This window comes from Eumetopias jubatus, unplaced genomic scaffold (assembly GCF_037043125.1).
Source record: "Eumetopias jubatus isolate StellerSeaLion01/CBP00866 unplaced genomic scaffold, mEumJub1_p1.0 scaffold_9, whole genome shotgun sequence".
Taxonomy (NCBI): domain Eukaryota; kingdom Metazoa; phylum Chordata; class Mammalia; order Carnivora; family Otariidae; genus Eumetopias; species Eumetopias jubatus.
The window spans coordinates 117,014,173-117,032,694 of record NW_028274815.1 but is presented as its reverse complement, the minus strand read 5'-3'; the positions used below and the strand labels follow the sequence as shown (position 1 = coordinate 117,032,694).

General features: G+C 43.5%; 1 protein-coding gene and 1 pseudogene across 1 annotated transcript; both read right to left on the bottom strand.

Annotated features, from left to right (window-relative positions):
• Positions 1-3,060: 3,060 nt before the first annotated feature.
• On the bottom strand, positions 3,061-7,675 carry PROCR (protein C receptor). The gene is made up of 5 exons (XM_028118767.1): positions 7,605-7,675; positions 7,251-7,400; positions 4,684-4,935; positions 3,958-4,236; positions 3,061-3,709 (listed from the first exon to the last, which is right to left on the bottom strand). The coding sequence occupies exons 2-5, from the start codon at positions 7,327-7,329 to the stop codon at positions 3,594-3,596; spliced, it is 726 nt and encodes a 241-aa protein (XP_027974568.1). The 5' UTR covers positions 7,330-7,400; positions 7,605-7,675; the 3' UTR covers positions 3,061-3,593.
• A 1,095-nt stretch (positions 7,676-8,770) lies between these two features.
• LOC148163599 (large ribosomal subunit protein uL11 pseudogene) lies at positions 8,771-9,295 on the bottom strand (annotated as a pseudogene).
• Between the last annotated feature and the right edge of the window lie 9,227 nt (positions 9,296-18,522).

Below are 18,522 nucleotides of genomic sequence, written 5' to 3'. Positions count from 1 at the left end.
TACAATAATATTGGCTTCATAGAATGGCCTGGAAAGTGTTCCCTCCTCTTTTATTTTTTGGAAGAGTTTATCAAGGGTTGATGTTAATTCTTCTTTAAATGTGGTGGAATTCACCAGTGAAGTAATTTGGGCCTGGGCTTTTCTTTGTAGGAAGTTCTAAAATTACTAATTCAGTCTCTTTATTTGTTGTATATCTGTTTAGAGTTTCAATTTTTTTCTGCATCTGTGTCAAGCATGGATGTCTTTCTAGGAACTTGTCCATTTCATCCAAGTTATCTAATTTATTAGGCATATAGTTGTTTGTAGTATTCCTTATAATCATTTTTATTTCTCTAATGTAATTTCTGTAACATTTTTATAACTTGAACTTCTCACTTTTTTATTGGTAAGTCTACCTAAAGTTTCGTTAATTTTATTGATCTTTTCAACAAAAGAGGTTTTGTTGATTTTCTTTATTGTTTTTCTAGTTTTTATTCTACTTATTTTATATAGTACTTATTATTTCCCTTTTTCTGCTTGATTTAGGTTTGGATTACTCCTCTTTTTCTACCTTCTTTAGGTGGAAAGTTAGGTTTTTGACTTGAGATATTTCTTTTTAATATAGGCACTTACAACTATACATTTCCCCCTAATCTTGCTACATCCCATAGAGTTTCCCTTTTCCCCTCTTGCAGCTAAGGCAAAGGCAACGTGATTTAACCTTGGTCGTTTGGATGCTCCCATCAGGACTTCGAATCTTGAGCAAATAGTGTAAAAACGCAGAGACAGAGCAGAATTCATTTAAGATGGCAGCATGCAATGGTGATGGAGGTAGTGGTTCCTGCTGTGGTCCCCTTACCTAGACTGTTCCTCTGTTGTGACTTGGCTGAGATTCCTGGTTCCATTTCCTGAGCTTAATTAGCTAGCCTGCCTATCAAACTGAGGATTACACGATAACCTTCCAGTATGTTTATTTCTTCTTTAAGTTGGCAGAGTTGGTTTCTCTTGCTGGAAACTAAGAATCTTGGCATACTGTTAAGATAAGAGTTGGGGAGAAAGAGAAAGCATAGGTCTTTCACTTTTCTCTTTGTAAAACTTTCTTTGTAAATTTCTGTGTTGCTAGTATTGTTGTATTACTTCTGTTATTTAAAAATATCCTTTTAAAATTGAGAACCTAAAGCACAGTGGGGTGAAGAGAAGTGGGAGGATACAAAATTTGAAACTTAGGATGAGGCCTGATTGTACAACGCCTTGAATATTATTTTGAGGATTCCAAATTTAGCTCAGTAAATCTGGGGAATTTACAAAGTAGAACAACGATGACATGATCAGATCTATGTTTGTTTGTTTGTTTATTGCCATGTAGATGGATAAGAACTCAGAGAAATTAGAGGCCAGGAAAATAGTTAGGAGGAGGCTACTGCCATAGTCCACATGCAAGATTGAGAAAATCTTTCAATCTGGAGAGAGAGAGAAAGAGAGAGAAAGAAAGAAAAAAAGAAAAGAAAGAAAGAAAGAAAGAAAGAGAAAGAAAGAAAGAGAAAGAAAGAAAGAAAGAAAAAAGGAAAAAAGAAAAAAGGAAGGAAGGAAGAAAGAAAGAAAAAAGAGAAAAAGAAAGAAAGATTGTCAGTCATAGGTTGGGATTTCCGGAAGCCGATGCTGAGACGGTTTGAGGTGGAAGATATTAACGAGGGAAAAGAAGCAGGATTGAATGGAGGGAGAAGTCAAACTGCAACGTTGATCTGACAGAGACCCAGCCCCCCAGGCAAGGAACCCTGGAGTGAATACTGCTTATCAGAATTGTCCTGCAGTGGCCCAGAATGGCTGAATCTTTACACCTTTGCTTTGCTCAGTCACCAGATGAGGACAGCCCCAGGAGGAACATGACCTCCTGCAGGACTATTCTCTGCAGGTGAGGCAGATACTGAAGGAACTGAAGCAGCTAGAGGCTAGCTATCTGCTGCCTCAACTCCCTGTAGCTAAATGGCTAGTCTTTCCTTGAAGGTAGAACTGGGTGGCACACCTCCGTGCCTGCCACAGACAGAGAGATGAGTGACCATATCTTGAAAAAAAGCAAGAGAGTGGAAAAGGGGGATTAGATTCTACAGATACTATATTTTGTAGGTGGGGATGAAAAGGGAGTAAATAAAGGTTAACACTGAGGTCTCTACACTGATATGATTTGATAGTAATTCTGTTTAACTGATAGTAAACAACACAGGAGAGAGAAAAGGTTTGGGGAGAAAGATAAGGAATTTAATTTGGAACATGTTGACTTAGAAATGTCTGAAAAATATTAAGGTGGAGATGATTTTCAAGAATCAATGTAAATGGGGGGTCTGGAGGTCAGCAGCAAGTGCTATATTTATTGAATATATGTATATTATATTATATGTATATTCTTATTTCATACTTGTAATGCCTCTATGAAGTAGAGGCAGGTATTATTTTTATTACAACCTTTTGGTACATTTTATTATACCCTTTGTTTATGAAGAAACTGAGACTTGAAGAAGTTAAATGCCTGGCTGAAAGAAGTAAAACTCAAGTCTGTTTGATGATAAAACACCTGCTTTCAAAGGCAAGATTATATTGCTTCCCCATGGAAAACACCGCAGATAGATGGCATTTGAAGCTGTGGGAATTAGTAGGTCATCCACAAAGGATACAGTTCAATTGAGAACAAAAAGAGCCAAAAAATGGAATTCTAAGGAAGCCACATTTCCAAGGTGAATTGAGTAAGATGACAAAAGCAAAGGGATTGACTGAGTGGCCAGAACAGTTTCTAAAAATTAGAAGTATGGTATCTCAGAAGTCAGGGTAAAAAGAGGGTTCTAGTCCACAAAGGAAAATGTTGCAGATATCATGTGGGATGAAGAGTTTACAGTTAGAGGTCATTGATGGTCTTAAAGAAGTTTAGAGGGAAGTCAGGCTGCAGTGGTTTAGGAGTGAGTGGGAGATGAGGAAGTAGAAGAAAAAGGTATAGGCTACTTTCCCAGAAGTTTTGCAAAGTAAAGGGAAAAAAAATAATGCCATATACATAAGTAATGAATTTATTAATAATATTATTAAGTAGTTAATAACTCTTTGCTCCCATATTACTTATATTTTACACTTTCACCATTTCTCTGGTTATTTCTGTCTACCTCTATTATTACCAGCGTCCCATCCCAAGTCTGATGTGCCTGGAAGCACTGAATGTTGTTTATTTTGGTTGTGGATGGACTTCTCATATTTGTTAGGTGTTTTGAATGCCTCAGGTAATTCTGTCTATGAAGGATGTGTCATAGACATCCCCCACCCCCACCCAACTCCATCATCTGTTTTCCACAAAGATAGATAAGCATTCGCTTCTCAGACCAGTTCAGCCAAAGCATGCAAGTTCTTAGGTGCTCAGCAAACCAAGAACTCTGTCTACCTAGCTTCCTCCCTTCCCTTCCCTTCCCCTCCCCCAAACTCTTGGTGGGCAGAGCAGGGAAAAGGAGCTGCCATGCCAAACCTTCTGGGATATAATATCCCAGATGGCGAATCTGTTTGGTTTTGTCATGAGCTGAGATCTTCCCTTGCCAGCCCCTGTCAGTCCAGCCCTTTTTCAGAGGGGGGCTGGAGAGTAATCAACACCGCCGTCCACCTGTGCACAGGAAGATGCCTACAGCCACACCAGCGATGATGAAACTGCCCACCAGGACACCCAGGACCAGTGAAGTGTAGGAGCGGCCTGTTTGGCTCCCTGCAGAACATGCACAGAGTTAGCCTGAAGAACATACCCCCAAGATTCTTGTCCATGGTTTGAGTCAAACCCTAAGGAATTCTTACCCCAAAGGAAGAGGGCTAGTTCACCAAGTGACATAAGCTGTGTATACTCTGTCCCAAACCACCAGCCCTGGGCCTCCTGTTGCTCAAGGTATTCATCCTTCAGGTCTATCCATTTGCCTGGAACCCACCCAATACACAGGCCCATGCCCGATCCCATCATACCTTTTGAGTTTTTCGAAGTGATATATTCCTGCAGGTACTGCACACAGGTGTCCTGCAGGAATTCTCGCAGTTCGTACCGAGTACGATTGTAGGAGTTGAGCTGATGAAGAGTGTAGGTGACCACCTTGGAGGGTGCCTGGGGCCCTGCTACCCATAAGGCTGTCTCTGGCTGGAAATTCACAAAGGAACTCCCATTCACAGTCACTTCGAAGAAGACTTGGGCTGGAGAGCCCTCAGGAGGCAGCTCACAGCCCAGGAAACAGCGAACGGTCAGAGGAACTGTGGATGGGGGATTCAGGGTGAGAGAGCTGTGTGGAGAGGGTGCCAGGTGTGGGAGGATGTCCATCAGGTGGAACATAAACTTTGGGGGTTTAGGGCGGATCAGGGACAGGGCCTCCCAACAGGGTCTACCCCGAGGTCAAGCCAGTGGGAAGAGGGCCTGACGGAGGGCCCGCAACTAGGACGCCCACTCCTCTTCAGGCTCAAGCTCCAGCAATCAGCAAAGGCAGGTGCCGTGACACCTGGGGTCCTCGGAGCAGCCAGCTCACACGAGACCAAGCCATCCACGAGGCCCCTCCAGGAACCCCGCCCCTTCCTGGGGCCCCGCCCATTCCCCCCAAGGCCCGCCCCCATCAGTCCCTCCCACAGGCCACACCTCCCACCCTCCAGGGTCCGCCTTCACCCGCTGCGCCCAGGCTGCACCCGCCGCGCGCGAGCGCCACTCACAGGTCAAGCGCCGCTCATGGTGCACAAGCCGCACCATCATTTGGAACTCGTTCAGGTAGGTCTTCAGACGGTCCTCTGTGTGTACCCAGCTTTCGGGCGCCTCCAAGGGCTGCAGCTGGAGGATTGTGACGTTGGTGCCCTGGCCTTCCAGCACGTGCGTCCTTAGTCCCCCCAGCGACGCGTTGCCCCGGTGCCACACTTGATAGGGGTCACGGAAGTAGGAGATCTGGAGCATGTGGAGGTTCCGAGGGCCTGTGGGTAGGTGTCAGCGCGTCAGCCCTTGGGCCGGCGTGAAGCTGGAGATAATAACCCCCTACCCAAAGGCTGGCCGCCCACTTTCTCGGCCGTTCATAGTTATAAAGTGTTCTTCCACCCATCCTCCCACAACCCTGTCAGGAGCGGAGGACAGGGATTATTAATCTTCGTCTTACAGATAAGGAAACTGAGGCTGGGAAGAGCAGAAGCCACTTGCCCCAGGGTAATCCAGTCAGTGGAAGAGGCACTCCGATCTTTCTCTCTCTCACCCCTAACTACACCCATTTCCGGTTGGTCAACAAACGCTGACCTACAGTAAAATCCCATTCCATCTCCTGTTCTCGGCCTCCTCGGCCACTGCGCTACTTCAGGCCTCATGGGTTCTCATCTGGACCTGGGTAGTAACTTCCTTCTTCATCCCCCTGCCCTCACTGTTCGGTTTCACTCCTTCCAATCTCACCTCCGTCTGACCCAGAAATAAGATTATGCCCTTCTCCTACTTAAAATGCTCCAGTGACACATTCGCCGATCAATAATAGTATTAGGTACTAATAATAGCTATTAAGTACTTATTATGAGACAAGTACTGTACCTACACACATTATTATCTTATTTGTGCTTTCCTCCCATTAGCTTAGTGCAGTGGCTACTGTTATTAACCTCGGTCCATAAGGGAAGCAGGCTAAAATGGTATAGCAGATCCAAGGTTTGAGTGCAGGCAGTGTGAGTCCAGCACTTTTAGCCACTCAGCTGTACTGTCTCCCCATAGGATGTCTGTCCAAGGAATGAAGTCTGAAGCCTTTAGCTTGGCATTCAAGGCTGCAGGAGACCAGATCCCAACTGCCTTCCCTGGCCTCTTCCTGTACTTAGATACAGTAAACTACTTGGAGTTCCTCATGCTGCCTCTGGACTGATGTGATGTCCAGGTTGCTCTGCCTCCAGGCAAACTTCTATTCGTGCTTTAAGACCCAGCTCTGTTGCCCTCTCCTTGGAGAAGTTTTCCTAATGCCTCTCCTCTTTACCCTCCTAGACACAGCAATGCCTGGGTGGCGCAGAGGGTTAAGCATCTGCCTTTGTTTCAGGTCATGGTCTCATAGTCCTGGGATTGAGCCTACATCAGGCTCCCTGCTCAGCAGGGAGTCTGCTTCTCCCTCTTCCTTTGTCCCTTCCCCCTGCTCGTGCTCTCTCGTAAATAAAATCTATAAATAAATACATACATACCCTCCCAGACACAGTGAGTCTGTTTCAATGATCCCAGATTCCACATAACTGTCTCCAAATACACAGACTACACTGGGCTCCCCTAGGCTATGGAATCAAGTCTGGTTATCTCTTCCTTCTACACCTATTAAGGGCCTAGCCCAGGATTGAGTTGATGTCCAGAGAATGTTTGAGGAGGGGATGAGTCTGGGGTTGTCAATCGTGTGTGTGTGTGTGTGTATGTGTGTGTGTGTGTGTGTGTGTGTGTGTGTCCACGTTGTGCTCTGTCTGCAGGTGTGAATAGGTAGATCTGTGTGGGTAACACTAGATAAGGTTCTTAACTGCCCTGCGCCCAGTCTCCTCCCCTGTAAAATAGAGATAACCATATTGCCCGCCATAGAGATATCATGGGGGTTAGATGAGTCAGTGCATGTATTAACCGAAGTGAGTGCTCCTAGAATTCTGGTGATTTGCTACCTCTCTGAGGTGGGGACTGTAGCTCTGGAGCTTGTGGGAAAGGGGGGAGGAGGTCCCTGTACGGTCACGATACAGGGCAATAACTCCTTTCTCTGCTTAAACAGCCACTTCAGGCAGCCTGACCCCTGTAAGTTCACCCATGGACCACAGCTTCTCTTTCCCCAGACTTTCCCCTGCCTCCTGCCACTCATCTTCCACCTTCTCCAGGCTCCTGTTCTGCCTTGCTTCTCTCAGCCCCCAGTCTCTCCAGTGGCTTCCTATTCCTTCCATCTCTCATCTCTTCCCCAAGTCTCTTCCTGTCTTCCCTATCCACATCACTCTCAGCGCTCCCTCTCCTGACTCACCCCCTCTCCCCACGTCTGATCCCCTTACCCTTTCTACCCATCCCTTTCCATTTCTCCAGTCCTATTCCCCCAGCCTCTTTCATCACCCCCTTCCCTGGGTGAACTGCACTTCCTCACCTTGGCTTTGGGACACAAATCCGTCCCCAGGACCCTGCCTGTCCTACGGAGAGATCTGGCTGGCTGCAGCCACAGGCACTGTGGGAGAAGGGCTCCTCTGCTCTTCCCCATGTACCCAGACAGGCTGAGAGTCTCCAGAACCATCCCGAGAAAGAAGATGTGCCCCGGACTCACCATCGGAGGCTTCCTGGCTACAAAAGGCCCAGCCGGGCAGGAGCAGCAGACGCAGAAGTAGCAGGAACGTTGTCAACATCCTGGGGCTGAGGTTCTTACCCCACCTGGGCTCCTGGCTCAGACAGGCAGGGGGCTCCGGCTGGCTGCAGCCTAGAGGGAAAGAAGTGAGGACTGTCTGGAAGGGGAGGAGGTTGAACGGAGGAGGCTGGAAGGTGGCCAGGGGACAGGAGGAGGAAGAAGGCGGCAGGCTTATAAAGTGTTATTCCTACCCTGTCTCATTTCCTACTGGGGGCTGGCCTCCCTCTTGCCCTTCCCTTGCCCCGCCCTGCCTGCTTCGGGCCCTCGTGCCCAGACCTGCCTTTTCCCTTTTCCCTGGGCCTCTTCCAAACAGGGAGTGGAAAAAGGGGGAGTCAGATTCAGAGAGAAGTTCTATGCTCGCTGAGTCAGGGGGTGGGGCATCTGCTTTCAACTTAGAGCACACTCTAGGGTGTAGCGATCGGCAGGTTACTGATGGGGAAACTGAGGCCCAGAGAGGCCCAGGGACTTGCCCAACGGAAGTTTATATGTCAGTTTATATGTCATGGTGGTAACAGAAGGGGATTAGAGTTCAGTTTTCCAGCATGCTGGCTACATTTTATCAGAATTATAGTAATTACACAATCAGGGATCTTGCTCTCAGAAATACATAGTTACAAAATGAGTGTAAAACAGCTCACTGCGGTGCTGTTTGTAATAGAGAATTATGAACAGTCTAAATCTCATTAGAGGATTGGTGACTTAAAGCAATATTTTTCAAACTGAGGTCATAATCTACTACTGGATAATGAAAACAGTTTAGCAGGTCATGATTAGCAGGGGTTTTGTTTTTGTTTTTGTTTGTTTTTATGAAATAGAACAAAATAAAAAATTCCAGTGCCTCCTTTTGGGTCAGAGTAAGCATTATTTCATGAAATATTTGTTCAATCGTATACATGCATGTTTCAGTTTTATGCATATATGTTTCTGTGATGGGTTTTGAATGGCAGTTTAAAATGTATTTCTTACTCTGGGAAGCAAGTGGAAAAATTTGGAATTCACTCCCCCAAACTATGGTAATCCGTCTTGTGGAATACTATGTAGTTGTAAAAAACAAAACAAAAAACAAAACAAAACAAACCTCCCCTGCCTAATCTCCACTCTATTTTTCTATTACTTAATACTACCTGAAATTATATGACTTATTCATTTATATGTTTATTGTCTGAATGTCCCACCAGAATGTGAGCCCCAAGAGGTTGTCCATCTTGTTTGCTACCTTGCTTGGAATAGTGCACATAATAAGTAATACAATAAATAATATCAGCTAACAGATGACTGAGATAGTTAAGATATGTATAATCTCTAAGAGTAAGTTGCAGGACATTAGGTTTACAACCACTTATGTGTCAACCACACACATGACCGCTAAACAAACTATTTCTTTTCTTTTTTTTTTCCACTGGTTGTCAAATGATCCTTTATTGAAACATTTTGCTTTGTAGTTAGCTCGCTGGGCATTCCACCGCCCCACTGTTGATGTTATCTATGATGTCATCTATGATGTCACGAGGGTGGCGGCCATCTACATTGCAGCCCACAGACTGGGCCGTCCCCGGGATTTCTTTAATGGTTCCAGAGAGTTCTCTGGCTAAAGATCGGTGTCGCCTCTGTCGGGCAATATTGACAATCTCATCAAAAGTGATATTTCCACTGTGCTTAATGTTTTTCTGCTTCTTTCTGTCTCTTGGTGGTTCCTTGAGGGCTTTGATAATCAGGGCAGAGGCAGAAGGTACCACTTCAATCTGGGCCTGTCTGTTCTGAATGGTCAGTTTCACCGTCAGCCTTAGACCCTTCCAATCACCGGTTGCCTTGGTGATGTCATCACCAACCTTTTTTGGAGACGGACCCAGCGGGCCGATCTTCAGGGCCAGGGCAGACGTGGCACCGACTTCGCCACCAGTGCACCTCAGGTACACGACTTTGATCTCGTTGGGGTCGAACTTAGGCGGCATGGCGGAGGTGGCTGGTGTCGGATGAACCCGGATTCGGGACGACCAAAGAAAGTTGCACCTTTGCCTCCCCGAGCCGAAAGCCAAAAGCTAAACAACCTATTTCTTCATGGGAGTAAAGGAATCTGGAAGGATGTACATCAAATATAACAGTGCTTTATCTCCAGTGATTTATTATCAGGGTGGAACCTGAGGTTAAAAGTATATATGTGTGTATGTGTTAGGATGAGTGTGTGTGAATGCAAGTATGCATGTGTGTGTGAATATGTATGTGTGTGTGGTATGTGTGTGTGTTTGTGTGTGTGTGTTGGGCTGGCAATCTTGTGGAAGGCCTTTTCCGTCTATTTTGTAAAGGGTTTTATCATTCTATCTATATTGTTTGAAAATTTTCCTCCTAAAATGTGATGATATATCTTGTGTAGAATTAAAAATAAAAGGTTAAGGGGTGGCTCAGTTGGTTAAGCGTCTGCCTTCAGCTCGGGTCATGATCCCAGGGTCCTGGGATGGAGCCCCGCATCGGGCTCCCTGCTCAGCGGAAAGCCTGCTTCTCCCTCTCCCTTTGCTGCTCCCCCTTGCCTGTGTGCTCACTCTTGCTCTCTCTCTCTGTCAAATAAATAAATAAAATCTTAAAAAAAAAAAGTAAAATAAAAATAAAAGGTTAAGTAATAAATTATGGTGGAAGAAGGTGGCAGATCATATGAGTTGATGTACTGACATGAGACATTGAGAAGTGAGAACGAAGTGTGGACCAATACATACGGGATAATTCCATCTAGTTTTAGTTTAAAATTTTACTTCTGTCTGTGTATTGGTATATACATAGGAAGAATACCAGGCGGTGGCTGTCAATAGAGATTAGCTCTGGGAAATGGGATTAGATAAAGGGCTGAGGTGGGGGTTTTAACTTCTTTATTTTATATACTGTTCCTTGGAGGGAGAGTTGACATCATAGTGGAATCAGGGCAAAACCTGGATACATACTAGGCTCGCATTCTCTGAATATATATATGCAAGCGTGTCCATGCTCACCTCTCAGTCATGGTAGGCGAGTTTAGAAATAACCAAATATTTTTCCAGCTTGCCAAAATGGTCTAGTCAGAAGGAAAATGGGGGCCTTGTTTTCCTGGACTGCGACTCAGGAAAAGTGGACGGTCTTAAATCACTGTGAGTTATACTGTTTTGGCTTTCATAAAAAATTATTATGAAATATTCCATATTTGAAGAATTTTTCACGCCTGAAGAATTTTATTACAAACATACTTGTCCTCACTACCCAGCGGAAGAAATAAATTGTTACCAATATAATCGAAGACCCTTATACTCCCTGACTGTGCCTTTCTTCCCCTGCCCCATCACCAAAGTAACCACTAATCAGAATTCACCATTTCTCCGCATGTCTGGGTGGCTCAGTCGGTTAAGCATCTGCCTTCGGCTCAGGTCATGATCCCGGGGGTCTGCTTCTCCCCCTGCCCCCTGCCCCCTGCCCCCTACTCATGCTCTCTCTCTCAAATAAATTAAATCTTAAAAAAAAAAGAATTCGCTATTTCTCATTTCCTCATTTCTGGATACTCTACTACATATGCATATATTCTTAAGCAATATGTAATGGTGGTTTGCATATTTGAGCTTTGTATAAATAATACTGAAGTGCATGTATGCTTCTGTAACTTACTTTTTTCACCTAACATATTAATAAGATTGATCCATATTATTATATGCAGGTCCATTTATTTCCCCTGCTTTATAATGCCATCTTATGAATATACCGCAATTTATTTATCCATTCTTCTGTTAAGGGTTTTTTTTCCCCCCCGTTTTTTTGCTATTACAAAGTGCTGGTATGACTTTCTTGTATGTGTTTTCTTGTACATACGTGGGAGAGTTTTTGTAGGTGCAAACATGGGAGTAGAATTGCTGAGTCATAGGTATATTCATCTTCAACTTTACTAAAAATTGCCAAAATGTTTTGCAAGATGTTTGGGCCAATTTACATTCCCAACAGTGCACGAGATTTCCCTCACTCCAAATCCTTGCCAACCCTTGGCATTGTCAGATAGTTGGGTATAAAATGGCACTTCATTTTGGTTTCGCTGTGCTTTATCTGGTTCCTAGTGAGTCTGTACATATTTTTGCTTTGCCTTTTTTTCTCCCTTGAGGGCTTGAAGACTGCCTTGGGATGGAGGGTAATAAAGTAGATGATTGAACCAATTTAGAATTGAGTGCTGTCAGTCTGATCTATGCAGGTAGGGCCTGCATCCCTGGGGTTAAAGTGATCCTCACCACCATCCACAGACGGGTCTTTCCCATCAAGCTAAGATCTGTCATAGACAGAGATGACTACAGCAACAGCTACTTCCCAAGCATCCTCCTTACACACCAGTGCCCCAAAAATCAAATAGCAGAGACAATGATTATTGTTATAGCTAATACTTATAGTGGGCCAGGAACAGTGTTAAGCTCTTTACATAAATAATCTCATTTTATCCATATGCCAGTCTTTTGAGGTGGGTTTCATTAACATCACCATTTTCCTAATAAACTGAGGCTCTGAGAGGGTAAGTGACTTACCTAAGACCACACAGCAAAAACTATAATTTGAACCCGTGTTTCTCTGATGCCAAAGTTTGTGAATTTAACTACACATAGTGTCTGAAAAGTTTTGGGGGATCACTCTCCATCATTTTTGAGCACACACCTCCAACACTCCTGGATATTTATGTTATACATAATATAAAACATGCCCAAAATTCATACTGTGTGCTAGGCCTTTATCATTTTCTCTGGGGAGGATAGCACCAGGCTCATTGTCTCCATGTTGCAGATGAGATAACTCAAGCCCAGAGAGGCTAAGTAACTTGCCCAAGGTCACACACCATGCAAGTGCAGAGGAGGGATTTGAACTCAAAAACAAAGGGGTGTGGATTTGGGTACAGGGAATGTAAAGAGAGTATTGGGGGTGGGGAAGCTGGTGAGTGGGGACAGCTTGAGGGGCATCTCCCTTCCCCTTCTAAACTCAGGCATGGGATGAGGAAGAGAAAAGACAGGTTGCAGTTGGAGCCAGAGCCTAGGCTATCGGGCCTGGGTGGGCGAGGGGCAGAAAATCACAGAGCAGAGTGGGCATAGGGCCAGCAGCTGAACTTTGCCTGAGAGCTAAAGAACGAAGGGCCTGCTGAGTAGAGGGAAGTGAAGGGAGCCAGTGGTAGCATTTCCCACTGCAGAGAGCACATGCCAGGGGAAGATAAGGGAGACAGGAAGCTGAGCAGGGGCCAGCACCGGTGCAGCCCCAGTGGGTGAGGAGAGGCTGGGCTGAGCCAGGGACTGGCGGTGTGCCCAGACGGACTTCGGAAGACCAGACCTCTCCCTCCCCTGTTAGTTACTGGAGACAGGCAGTTTAACCAACCAGACCCAACTCGGATAACAATGGAGTGTGGTCCCTTCAGAGATCACTTCCTGCTTAGGATGTGGACTAGTAACATGCACTGAGAACTTACAAATGTGCCAGGCTCTGTATTAAGCAGAATGCACGTGTTTTATTCTCACTAGTGCCCTATGGAAAGTACAAAGAAACAGCCATTATTCGCATTTTTTAGATGAGGGTACAGAAGCGGAGAACAGTGAACTGACCTGTTCACCCAAAACATGGCTTTCTTAACTATTAAACCATCCTATAAGGATAAATGAGGTGATTCATGCCAAGTGCCAGAACAGAGTGTGTATTCAGTAGGTGGAAGAGATAAGAACGGGGCTTGGCTTTGGGGGGCAGCAAACAGAAGTGACCCCTGCAGCAGGAAGAATGACAGTTGACATTAAGTATAATCCTGAAGGGGAGGCAAGGAATAGATAAGAATCTTACTCAAAATTTTCCCCTGTAGACACTGACACAGCCCAATTTAGGGAAGATAAAAAGAAGCCCGTAACGTCAGAGTGATTCTAGCTCTTGCCTCCCCAGCAAGTGGTGGGAGCCTGGTATTCCTGGCTCAGCTCCTGCCGAACTTTCCAGCCTTATCTTTCCATGTACTCCAGTCTCAGCCAAATCTGCTCCTCCTGATTTCCTGAACACAGAACACACAAATATTATCTTTTCACTTTCCTTATCTTCTTTTTAGATAAACAGAAGTTCCTAATTTTAAGAGGGTCAACTTTATAAATCTTTTCCATTGGTTCATGCTTTTTGTGCCTTGTTTAAGAAATCCTTCCCTATCCTGGGATCATGAAGACGTTCTCCAATTAATCTCCAAAAGCTTTATAGTTTTGTCTTTTGCCTTTAGGTGTATGGTGTGAAGTACAGGTCAAGATTAGTTTCTTTTACGTGGATATCCAATTTTCCCAGCACTACTTATTAGAATTCTGCCCTTCCTCACTGATCTGCAGTGATATGTCTGACTTACAGTAAATGTGTTTATTCTATTTTCAATAGCTATTTTTCTCTCCCTGCACCAATGCCGTGTTATCCTAATTGGTATAGTTTTATAATAATACATCTTTATAGCTTGCAAATCAAGTCTTCCCACTTTGTTCCTCAAGAGTGTCTTGGCTATGTTTATATGTTGAACTTCTATACATAAATTTTAGAATCCCTTTATCAGATTGATAGGATTTTGTTTGGTATTGCATTAGATGTATTAATGGTTTGGGGGAGAATTGACATCTTCACAATACTGAATCATCCAATGCATGATAGCATATATCTCTTCATTTATTTATGTCTTCTTTGGTACCTCTCAGAGTTTTATAAGTTTATCTCTAGACATCTTGCCCACCCTTTGATAGATCCCCCCCCGGGCCTTTCATATATTTTTTAAAGATTTTATTTATTTCTTATGTCAGAGAGAGAGAGAGCACAAGCAGGGGGAGTGGCAGGCAGAGGGAGAGGGAGAAGCAGGCTCCCCACTGAGCAAGGAACCCCTATGTGGGGCTCGATCCCAAGACCCTGGGATTATGACCTGAGCCAAAGGCAGACACTTAACCGACTGAGCCACCCAGACGTTCTTGGGCCTTTCATATTTTAAAATGTTATTGAAAATAGTGTTTAAAAGAAATGCCATGTTCTAACAGCTTATTGCTGTATAAGAATATGATAATTTTGTTACATTGATTCTGTATCTAGAAACCTTAATAAACTTTTATTTGTTCCAATAATTGTAGATTCTTTTCAATTTTATATATGCATAGTCATATCATTAGTAGATAGTGACTTTTATTTCTTCCTTTCTAATTTTTATAGTTTCTTTTTTTGGGGAGGAGGGGCAGAGGAAGAGGGAGAGAGAATCCTAAGCAGGCTCCATGCCCAGCACAGTGCCCAATGTGGGGCTCGATCTCACAACCCTGAGATCATGACTTGAGCTGAAATCAAGAGTCAGATGCTTAACCGACTGAAGCACCCAGGTGCCCCTATAGTTTCTTTTTCTTAACTTATTGTTCTGGCTACAACCTCTAGTACAGTGTGAATAGAAATGATTTTTTAAAAAGTATTCTTATAATTTTCCTGATTTAAAAAGGAAAATTTTCACCTTTTTACCATTAAACATGATGTTTGCTGTATTTTTTAATAGATACCCGTTATTAGATTAAGTAAGTTTCCTTTTATTCCTAGTTTTCTGAGTTTTTATCATAAATGTTTTGAGTTTTTCAAATCCTTTATCATAACCTAATGAAATGATCATACAAGTTTCCATCTTTAACTTGTTAATGTGGCAAATGCATTAATTTTCTAGTGTCAAACTAACCTTGTATTACTGGGATGAAACAACTTCTTTATGAGGTATTATCCTTTTTATGTATATTTTATTCTTCGGTTGTTTTTCTCCAGACTTCTCCAAATTCTCCCCACTCCTTCAAAGCCCTGCTGTGACACTACCTCCTTCTGAAAAGCCTTCTGAGATGCTAGAAATGAACTCTTAGTCTTTTTACAAAACCAATAGAACTTTGCCTCCTGCTGTAGCTCCATTGTCACCTTCAATACCTTGTCTTCTTTCCTGGGCTATAAATCCTAGGGAGCATCTTGGTGTTCTCAGTCCACTCCTTCCTTCCAGGACCCAGAGCAGATGTGGTATGGAGTGTGATACGGGATGAAGATACGGGCTCAGGTAGAGCTGCCTGGATTTACATCTCAGCTCTGCCACTGGCTAGCCGTTAGATTTAGGGGATGCCTTTTGGCCTCTCTGAGATCATCAGTAAAATAGGAAGAATAGTACCTGCCTCACAGAATTGTTGTGAGCAGGAAATGAGCTGGTATAAGAGAATTACTTAGTACAGCTCTGGGCACATATTATTTCTGTTAGCTCACTCTGTAGTCATTGCCACTACTTTTATGCTTCGGCTCCTCTGAGCTGCTCACAGGTTATTTCCAAAAGCTTCTGGAGCCATCTTCCCTTCTTCCTTTATTTCCTCTAACATGGTTCACCTGCTACGTCATTCTTTTACTCAGTGGGCATTTATTGAGCACTTACTGTGTGCTAGGACCTGAAACAGATAAGATCCCCACTTAGGAAGAAGACAATCAAGTGGGGGACAGAAACATATAAACAAACAGTGATGATACAGTAGGTTAAGTACAAAGATAGAGGACTAGGGAGGTGGAGACTGGAGCTGAGAAGTATGTGCGTCATCTAAGTTATGAGAGTAGAGTCCTCTGATACAGCCTGGGGGTCAGAGAAGACTTCTCAAAGGAGGTGATACCTAAGCTGGTCCTGCAGAACAAGTGAGTGGTAAGAGTGGGGATAGGGCAGAAGGTGTGGGGAAAAAAATGTTTCAGATAGAGGGAGAAGAAGGTGCAAAGAATATAATATGAAAGGAGAAATAAGGGGCACCTGGGTGACTCAGTTGGTTGGGCTGCTACCTTTGGTTCGGGTCATGGTCCCAGGGTCTTGGAATCGAGCCCCACATCGGGGCTCCTTGTTTGGTAGGGAGCTTGCTTCTTCCTCTCCCTCTGCTGTGCTCTCCCTCTCTCTCTCTCTGTCAAATGGATAAATAAAATCTTAAAGAAAGAAAGAGAGAAAGAAAGAAAGAAGAAAGAAAGAGAGAAAGAAAGAAAGAAAGAGAGAAAGAAAGAAAGAAAGAAAGAAAGAAAGAAAGAAAGAAAGAAAGAGGAAAGAGAGGAAGGAGAAATAATATAATAGGCTTGAGACATTGGTAGTACTTAAGGATGGCCAAAACGGACCAAGTGTTGGGGAGGCAGGTGTGATGTGAAGAGGGAGGCAGGAGTCTGATGAAGAGTCTTTCCTGCTATATTAAGGAATTGAGACTTTAGGTGATTCTTACCTCCTTCTTTGGCCCCCCAACACCTATTAGAGTAGATGCCACCCTACTCTAGGAAGCCTTTTTGTTGTTGTTGTTAAGATTTTATTTATTTATTTATTTGAGAGAGAGAGAGTTAGTGAGAGAGAGCGGGAGCGGGGGGTTGGGGAGAGAGAGAAGCAGGCTTCCCGCCGAGCAGGGATCCCGATGTGGGACTCGATCCCAGGACCCTGGGATCATGACCTGAGCCAAAGGCAGATGCTTAGCGACTGAGCCACCCAGGTGCCCCTCCAGGAAGCCTTCCCTACTTCATACCCACAAGTCTGAGTTGGATATTCCTGCTGTTCTACTATAGCCCTCTCTTTTCGCTCTTCATAGCCCTTAATTATTTCCATGATAATTGTCTGTTTAAGCATCTGTTCTCCACACCAAAAGCTGTAGGAGGGCAGGGAATGTGTTTTAATATTTCTGCATCACCCGGCTAGCAGAGTACTTGGCACATAGTAAGTGATCAATAGATGTTTATTGGGTGAATGAACAAATAAATAGGACATCCAGGGAAGGAAAGAAAATTGTGACTCACAAAATTCCTGGCACATAATTGGCCCTTAGAAAATTATCTAATCTTTTTTGGGGTGCCTGGGTGGCTCAATCAATTAAGGGCTTGACTCTTGATTTTGCCTTGGGTCACGATATCAGGGTCCTGAGATCCGGCCTCACATCAGCTCCTGGCTCAGCAGGAAGTCTTTTTGAGATTCTCTCCCTCTGCCCCTCCCCCCACCCTCTCCCTCTCTCCCTCCCTCAAATAAATAAATAAATAAATAAATAAATAAATAAATAAATAAATCTTTTAAATAAATAAATAAATCTTCTTAAAAAAGGAAATTATCTTTTGTGCTTCAGATTTCTCATCTGGAAAATGGGGATAAAATAGAAATTATCTCGAAGGGGTATCATGGCTCTGTGAATTGCTTAATCGCAGATCTTATATTTAGTGTCAAGGATAATTCTCAGTATGTTAAAAACGTCATTCTCATACAAATAGGCAGTGAGCATGGGTCAAAGTTTCCTTTAGCTCATTAATAAAGGGACTAGCAGGATGACAAAGCCAGTTCAAAATAGAATATAAAAACTGAATTTTTTATAGTCAATGAAAAAGAAAAACATTGGAAAAATGAGATTGCTAAATTATATACAAAATGGATTAATGTCTTAAAGGGTAATAAAACCATAACCTTTGGGATGTCTTCACTACAGATGGAAAAGGAAATCATCACAGTTTATCATTTTACAGAATTGTAAGATGTCTGGGCCCTAACCAGTTGTGTAAATAATGATAAACTTCTCTTTAAGAAGCAGATGACTCTTAAGTAGACTTGCCAGTCAATGCTTTATTATGACATTAAAAGGTCACACAGGGGCGGCTGGCTGGCTCAGTGAGTAGAGCATGCAACTCTTGATTTCCTCTGGGTTGTGAGTTTGAGCCCCACATTGGGTGTAGAGATTACTTAAAAATAAAATCTTAAACAAAAAAAGAAAGGTCACACAGTCATCTTTTTATTTTAGTAACATGTTTCAGATAGTTTTTCTTAACACTAATACGTTTAATTTAATAGGTACTAACTGTTGTTAGTAAGGTTCTCAATAAATGTTTGCTGAAAGAATTTTCATTTGATTAGACTTTTTCCTTCTTTCCAGCAGCAGAGTTTGGGGCCCTACGGGGCAGGTTGGCTGAGGGGGGAACCCTTGCAGGTTACCTATGCTCTTCCCTCCCTCAACCCAGATAACCCTGTTATCTGGCTAATTCCGTATCACCAAATAGGCAGAGGGGAGTGTCTGCTTTGGACATCAGCAGAGGAGGCACACCCCACCCCCATAAGGACATATATTCTTTGAAAGAACTGGATGTTTCTGAAAGGCAGTGAAGTAGACACCATGGAAAAAATCAGAAATGTGTTGAACCACTATCCATTTATTTTTTCCATTTTTTTAGTTTAAGAAATTGTGAT

Coding starts and splice junctions, on each gene's coding strand:
- PROCR (XM_028118767.1), bottom strand. CDS start 7,329: ATGTTGACAACGTTCCTGCTACTTCTGCGTCTGCTGCTCCTGCCCGGC. Junction 4,936..7,250: donor TAGCCAGGAAGCCTCCGATG/GTGAGTCCGGGG, acceptor ACCTACCCACAG/GCCCTCGGAACCTCCACATG. Junction 3,710..3,957: donor CACTTCGAAAAACTCAAAAG/GTATGATGGGAT, acceptor CATGTTCTGCAG/GGAGCCAAACAGGCCGCTCC.